The sequence below is a fragment of the Oncorhynchus clarkii genome, chromosome 21 (genome assembly GCF_045791955.1).
Source record: "Oncorhynchus clarkii lewisi isolate Uvic-CL-2024 chromosome 21, UVic_Ocla_1.0, whole genome shotgun sequence".
NCBI classification, from domain to species: Eukaryota; Metazoa; Chordata; class Actinopteri; order Salmoniformes; family Salmonidae; genus Oncorhynchus; species Oncorhynchus clarkii.
Window position 1 is genome coordinate 16200818 of NC_092167.1, and position 8047 is coordinate 16208864.

Consider the following 8047-nt stretch of genomic DNA (forward strand, 5'->3'; position numbering starts at 1 on the left):
ACTGTACTGAGGAAGGATGGAGACACCTGCACCATATTACTGTACTGAGGAAGGATGGAGACACCTGCACCATATTACTCTACTGAGGAAGGATGGAGACACCTGCACCATATTACTGTACTGAGGAAGGATGGAGACACCTGCACCATATTACTGTACTGAGGAAGGACGGAGACACCTGCACCATATTACTGTACTGAGGAAGGACGGAGACACCTGCACCATATTACTGTACTGAGGAAGGACGGAGACACCTGCACCATATTACTGTACTGAGGAAGGATGGAGACACCTGCACCATATTACTGTACTGAGGAAGGATGGAGACACCTGCACCATATTACTGTACTGAGGAAGGATGGAGACACCTGCACCATATTACTGTACTGAGGAAGGATGGAGACACCTGCACCATATTACTGTACTGAGGAAGGATGGAGACACCTGTGCCATATTACTCTACTGAGGAAGGATGGAGACACCTGCACCATATTACTGTACTGAGGAAGGATGGAGACACCTGCACCATATTACTGTACTGAGGAAGGATGGAGACACCTGCACCATATTACTGTACTGAGGAAGGATGGAGACACCTGCACCATATTACTCTACTGAGGAAGGATGGAGACACCTGTGCCATATTACTCTACTGAGGAAGGATGGAGACACCTGTGCCATATTATTGTACCGAGGAAGGATGGAGACAAATACTTGGAAGTCTGGAGATTATTTTAGACAGCTCGCCCCACCTGTCTGATGTGTGCATTAGCTTTCTGTGAGGTTCAACTACATATTTGCGTATGTAAAATTCACATTTTTTGTGATTGAATGATGACTTTCTGTTTTGTTTTGACTGTTCTCAACTTAGAACAAGATGTCTTACTCGATGTACTTAATGCGACTTATATGGGATAGGGCGATATGCGTTTTGCAGACCCCCTCAATATGGGTGTTTGGCCTTGGATGTGACTGGTTGATATGAGTCATGGAATGGGTGTCTATACATTGCCAGTGGGCTGTATATCTGTTTCGCTGTCTCTCTCTGTGTGCATGGCTGAGATGGGAGTATTTATAACCCTGGGCCTCTCAGACACACTGAACTCTACCCATGGAGCCAGTGGTAAGACTAAGCCACATCCTGTCACCGAGAGAGAAGGTTAGGGATGGAAGGAGAGAGTGGGAAAGAGAGCCAGAAAGATGGGGCGATGAAGGGCTCAGATGGATATTTTGAGAGGGTCAGAGGGAGTGGAGGAAGAAAAGAGTGAGGGATGAGAAATGGAGGCAGGGAGAGAATGACTGTGAAAATAAAAGAGAGAAGTAGAGCACAGAAGAAAAGCCTCCATGGCAGATTCTTCACCAGTAACCAAGGAGAGAAGCAGCATGGTAGTGCATGACCAAACAGGCCCTACAGAGCCAGATGAATACTAACACATAGACAGGTCCAGAACCAGGGCTTATACAGCCAGCCCCGGCCTCTCTAGACTCCCCTGCAGTCTCACACAAACAGGCCTTTCTCCTTTTGGCTCACCCTCCTGTCCCCTAATTCGCAATCTCTCCCTCTCTCCCTCGCTCTCTCCTCCCTGTCCCCAGACAGCTAAACTTTCAAACATGTATTTTCCTTCTAAACGAGTGCAAGGCCCATTAACCCTCTGCATTCCTCCGTCTCTCCACGGATGGAGGGAAATATGGTCAATACAGGGCACGGTTAACAGACCCACCTCAGAGGACTAACTATCACACACTGGATGTGATATGTGAAGGGAACCCAGGGGAGATTTATGACTTTTCACTGTCGTATGGAAACACTTTGATCTGTATGGGCTGCTGAGATCATGTGAGTCACTCAAAGATTGTAGTACTCTCAGTCCATTGAAAGCTGTCTTTCCCCATATTTATTAACAGTGTCAGTGTAGTTACTATTGTGGTAGAAGGTTGGGGTTAAAGTGATACATCTGTCTTGTTTTGCTTAGAAATGGTGTGTTGTAGAAACTGTAGAGAACTGTGTCTGGAAACCAACCCAGAGCAGAGCACCACCCAGTTCACATGTGACCATCCAAAAACACTGCTGTGACATCACATCACTCTGTTGCTTTCATATTTCAGCAGGGGTGGCAGAGAATGTGGGGCATAACTTGGCTGTACGTCATATTCAAGCCAGTAAACTCTATTGAGTAATGTATTTGGGGATGATGTTGACGTCTTGTGGTTTGGGGTCAAGTTTAGTGTCACAATTGGTTAGGTATTATGTTCACGTACTGTGTGTATGGGTCTTCATCATCTGGACTGGAACGACGGGTTAAGGTGAAGATGTTTACCGTAACCATATGTCTGCTAGCATCAGAGTGGTTGCAAGGGGAGTGTCAGGGGCATAGCCACTAGAAGTAGTTTCAGGGAGGGGTTGCTGTACATTTTGGTGCCACATTTTTTAAATTCTGATTTTTTTTTTTAACTTCCCGCAGCTATGGCCAGAGTGTTGCCATGGGGTGGAAGGACCAGAGAGCGTGACCTGTTGGGAAGAATCATAGGTCTGGCCCAGTCAGCCAGGACTGTTAACGATAGCAGGTCTATTAATATACGACTAAATGTGGGATACTGGGATTCAGTATCAGCAGAACACATACCAGATACTGTATACTCAATGCTACTGCCCCTCTGACAGCTAGAGGGGCTCCACTGTCCATCACAGGGTCGTCATGGGGACGAGGAGCGGGGTCCGTATTTTTTTTCTCGTTGGTGATGTCAGCACTGGCAGATGAGGTCATTTTAGAAAACATGGAGAACTCTTAATTTTAAGGGCTGCTTGTAAACTCATTATAAACCATTAGTAAATAGTTTGTTAACCATTGGTAAAGTTAACATGAATACATCATAAATCGGCTGTATTCACAACACAACACACAACACAACACATTATGCAGTATTGATACAAACTTCTTTGCTCATCAAATCAGTTACCAAATGAAAAAGTGGAAGCAATCTCCTCGGTAAACCTGAGCTCGTGCTGTGTATACCAAAACAGTTTAATCAATACAAACATAATTTCCCCAGCAGTGGTTCTCCCTCACTCTGCCAAATAAACTGTTTATGAGTGTGTTTAATATGAGTCCCTCTCGGCTGCAGATTATATTAAAGGTGCCCTGTTCAGAGGATTGCCTCTGTTGTATAAACACCTTGATTCGATTCCCCGCTTATTAAAGTAATACTATTCTAATATTTCACTCTGTGTTATGGGCCAACTGTAAACTCGCTCCTTCCTTGCTGGAGGAAGAAGAGAGGAGGAGGAAGGGGTGATGGAGTGTATTTGTTATTACTCAGGGAGAAAGGGAACGAGGGAGAGGAAGAAACATTAAAGAACACAAAAAGAGTTCTAGGCCTAGGATCCCAATTTGGGGAATCTCCTAATGAAATAATTATGTTTGTGTTTGAACTGGGCCATGGCGGATTGGCAGGCAGGGAGGCAGCAGGATGAGCACTGTGGAATATTTGCATGTTTGAGATTAGTATCTGGGGGAAGAGAGGATGGAAAGGTGGAGTGTAAATATTGGAAGTTGGAGAGAGAACGGGGCTGTGGGTGTATTAGAGGGTGGAAAGGATTCTGTGGAGCTGGTTGGAGGGGGATGGGAGGGTAGAGAAACTTGTTGTAGTTATGGGGGTCTTGTGACGTTCCCTCTGATGTGGCCTGCAGCTCCCAGATGGAAACGTTTACAGGCCACGCCACCATAGGCCTCGGGAGAACGAGAGGAACGAAAGAGAGAATATAGAGAGACTGGAGAGGAATGGTATGGAGAGAGAAAGACTGGAGAGAGTGATTTAAAGGGAGAAAGGTAAGAGAGAGAGAGAGAGGGGAGACAGAAAGACCGGAGAGCGAGATTCAAAGGAAAAGGAGAAAGGGATAAGAGAGAGACTGATAGAGAGACAAATGAATGAGCAGGCAACGGAGAGGGAGGGGCGAACAGTTCTGAAAGAAAAGTCCCTCTACTTCAGAAATGATATAGTAAAAACTGCCCTCCCTCTCCTTACCAAAGGAGATTAACTTTTTCTCTCTCTCTCCTACCCTCCATCTCCCCTCCCCTCCCTACCTTCACCTCTGCCCCAGCCATCACAGTTTGATCCTGCTGCTATCCTTATCCAGCTTATCCAGCCCAGAGTTGTGTAAACAGAGTGAGCTGAGCAGCTACATAGCTTTCATATGTCTCTGTCAGCCTAATCATTCACAACTGGTTTCTCTCTCACTCGCTAAGGGTTTAAGCTTGTTTGGCTCAGGCTCTACTCCCTAGTGCTCTAGGGTTGTTCTGTTCACTGTTTTGATGCCCTTTTCAATCGTTTATGGGGGCATTGTTTAAGTGCCGGTAATACATTCTGGATCCCAAGTGGCGCAGCGTCTAAGGCACTGCATCTCCGTGCTAGAGGCGTCACTACAGACCCTGGTTCGATTCCAGGCTGTATCACAACCGGCCGTGATTGGGAGTCCCATAGGGCGGCGCACATTTGGCCCAGCGTCGTCTGGGTTTAGCCGAGGTAGGCCGTCATTGTAAATAAGAATTTGTTCTTAACTGACTTGCCTAGTTAAATAAAGGTTTGATAAAAAATGTAAATACAAATAGGATTAAAATGAGAAATAGTTCCATATGAACTGCCAGGAAATGGTCACTTTTGGCATCATGTACTGTCTGTATTGCATATAAATATACAGCAATGCTGTTGGTTGTTGGAGTGACCTCTCTATATGTCGATATTGAACACCCCTCTCTCCCCCCTCTTCCTCAGGTCAAGGGGTCCAATCAGAACCGGGCCGGGCGGGTCACGCGGGCCATCGTGTTGACGGGTCAGCACGTAGCCGCGGATACAGAGGTCCAGCTGTTCCAGCGGATCCTGGAGCAGCGAGGCTACGAGGTCAGCCTGTCCCGATACGCCGAGACCAACACTGCCTTGAGACACGACAACGGTGAGATGGAGGGAGGGAGGGAGGGAGGGAGGGAGGGAGGGAGGGAGGGAGGGAGGGAGGGGGATGAGAGGCAAGAAATGGGTGGAAAGGGTCCCAGAGAGGTAGAAGCTGATAGATAAATAATATATTGTACGGTACAGTCTGTTCCTGCACACATACACCAACAATCCATTATTCACTTGTTCCATGTACATGTGCTTCACCTCGTCAAGTGAGGAGAAAGGAAGTATACACACAATGGCTTCATTCACTAGCTATTTGTCCTCAGGCAAGTGACAGCCGTATTCCAGTCACTCATGACGTACAGACACAGGCATTAGAGCAGGGTTAACAGAGGTGTGTGTGTGTGAGAGAGGCCTGCTGCTCTGGCCAGGCATGTGGGTGGGAAGAGGTTAAAGGGTTAACAGCTAGAGAGCCTGGTCTGCACCCCCTGCTGGGTTTACTGTCCTTTACTGTCCTTTTTAGGGCTCACCACCCCCCCCGCTCCCCTTCTCCCCACACCGCCTTCGACTGTACACACCCATCCCAGTCAGACAAAATAAGATTGATGGATTGCAGAAAAAGACAGATGAATTGTCTTATTTTATTACTTTTTCTGTAATCTCTCCCTCTGTCTGGCCCAGGCTGTGTGAGTGTGTATGGAGTAGGAAAATGAGAATGGTATTCCAGTGACCCAGTGAAGGACGCTACTGGAAAATCCTTGGAGCTCAGCATAGAAATACCATGTGGCTAGTTCAGCTGGAAGGAAGAGGGGGAGAGAGCGATAGAGAGGGACACTTATAGGAGACCAGATGTTTAAACTACCCTTGTCATTCAGGGTCATAAATTACGGCTCCACTAGTAAGACTAGTCCCAAGGATTACTTATGTGTTTGTGTGTGTGTGCAGACAGGTATGTGTGCATGTGCCTCTAAGTATGTGTGTTATGTCCCTGTGTGTGTGTGTGTGTGTCTTCTGGGGTTTACTATCAAGAGGAAAGTATCGCCAGGTCGCAGGGGTCAGGCTTTGTGTGTCAGAACGCCCAGCTGTCACTCACCCCATCAGTGTGATGATTGACAGGTCAGCCTGTAGACCACACTGGGGCTCTGGTCACCCTGATCAAAGAACCCAGCAAGTCGTTAGGTAAACAGCAACACCCTTAATGACTTTACCAGCCCAGAAACTGAATAGCATGGGCCTGGTAGATGTCTTTAGGACTGTGTCCTAAAAGTGTCCCGTAAAAGCGTAATATTCAGTCCTTGCGCGTGTGCGTATTTATGATGGAAAGAGGAGACAAGGAATGGGGAATGTTTAAGAGTATTGGGAAATGCCTGTATCATTAGCAGGGGTGGCCTTTGCTTGTGGAGGACACAAGGAATTGAGCCATTTAACAGTATTGGGACACTGCCTGTGTCATTGCCAAGGTATGCTACGTGTGTGACAGAAAATGTCATCCTTGTCTCCCATATAATGGATTTGTCTGATCTACATCAGGGCCTAAAAACTGGAGTGTACTGGAATGAAAGGGTAGGGTTCCTGGAAGAAAGAGTCGAGATCTTTAATTTGATGAGCCCTAATTGTGTTAGTCTCTTATTGGCTCGAATGCATCAGATTAGAGGGAGCCAATCATTTCCTGTTTACTCAAGCCAACCCAAACAGAGAGACAGAGATTGGCATTTACAGTTACTGTTGTTGTTTTCTCTGAGGGCCTTTTCAGTCTCCCAGCAGACTGTGCGTGCTTGTGTGTCAGGGCTCAAATTCTCTGATGGCACCGGCAGCCATGGCTGTCGATGCCCCCTTGTTAGGCAGTAATGCCCTCTAAGAAAATGTATCCCTTGAGACCAATTTGGCCGTTGTGCCCTTGGGCTGAATATAATAATTATAATTCCCTTCTCCCGGCTGCCAATCACCGTAGCCTACTCCGAAGCACCTCACTCACGTGCTCTCTCAGATATCTGAATTCTTATTAGTCAATGCCCGTGAACGGATCCTTCTCACAGGCATCGCAGCACCAAAGTAGGCTACAAGTGAAGACCGACATATTGGGGATGCAGCGTCCTTCTTATCAAATTCCGAGGCGCATATTGAAAATGTTAGAAGTGTCCACATTTACTTTTCGTCAGCCAACAAGATGAGTAACGAACAGCAAAAGCACTAGCCGATGTCAATCTACTTTCCCCCATAGTCCAAAAGTTGACATTCTATTGGCAGTGGTGATTTTAGCATGTACATCTTGGTGGGGCAAACTAGAACCGTAGGGTAAATAAAGGGAACATATAAGCAGACAATGAAAGCTCTTACAATATTCGATTATGACATTTTTCTAAAACAGGCTATAGACTAAATGTGCACCAGCAAGTCAGAACAGTAGGCTAAGTTATGAGGGGAAAAAGGAGCAAATTATTAGAGTTAGGCACATGGGCTACTAACAGCTTACTACACAACGTACACTTAGTAAACTCAGCAAAAAAAGAAACGTCCCTTTTTCAGGACCCTGTCTTTCAAAGATAATTCGTAAAAATCCAAATAACTTCACCTATCTTCATTGTAAAGTGTCTAAACACTGTTTCCCATGCTTGTTCAATGAACAATAAACAATTAATGAACATGCACCTGGGGAACAATCGTTAAGACACTAAAATCTTATAGATGGTAAGCAATTAAGGTCACAGTTATGAAAACGTAGGACACTAAAGAGGCCTTTCTACTGACTGAAAAACATCAACAGAAAGAAGCCCAGGGTTCCTGCTCATCTGCGTGAACGTGCCTTAGGCATGCTGCAAGGAGGCATGAGGACTGCAGATGTGGCCGGGGCAATAAATTACAAAGTCAGTACTGTGAGACGCCTAAGACAGCGCTACAGAGAGAAGGGACGGACAGCCGATCATCATCGCAGTGGCAGACCACGTGTAACAACACCTGCACAGGATCTGTACATCCGAACATCACACCTGCGGGACAGGTACAGGATGGCAACAATAACTGCCCAAGTTACACCAGGAATGCACAATTCCTCCATCAATGCTCAGACTGTCCACAAAAAGCTGAGAGAGGCTGGACTGAGGGCTTGTAGGCCTGTTGTAAGGCAGGTCCTCACCAGACATCATCGGCAACAATGTCG

General features: G+C 46.4%; 1 protein-coding gene across 1 annotated transcript in view; it reads left to right on the forward strand.

The window, feature by feature from the left end:
• The window catches only part of LOC139378654 (cadherin-like and PC-esterase domain-containing protein 1), a 70265-nt gene that overhangs the window by 7413 nt on the left and 54805 nt on the right, over positions 1-8047 (forward strand). The window contains exon 2 of the mRNA XM_071121026.1: positions 4771-4948. Coding sequence (XP_070977127.1) covers positions 4771-4948 — 178 coding nt within the window. The remainder of the gene's footprint in view (positions 1-4770; positions 4949-8047) is intronic.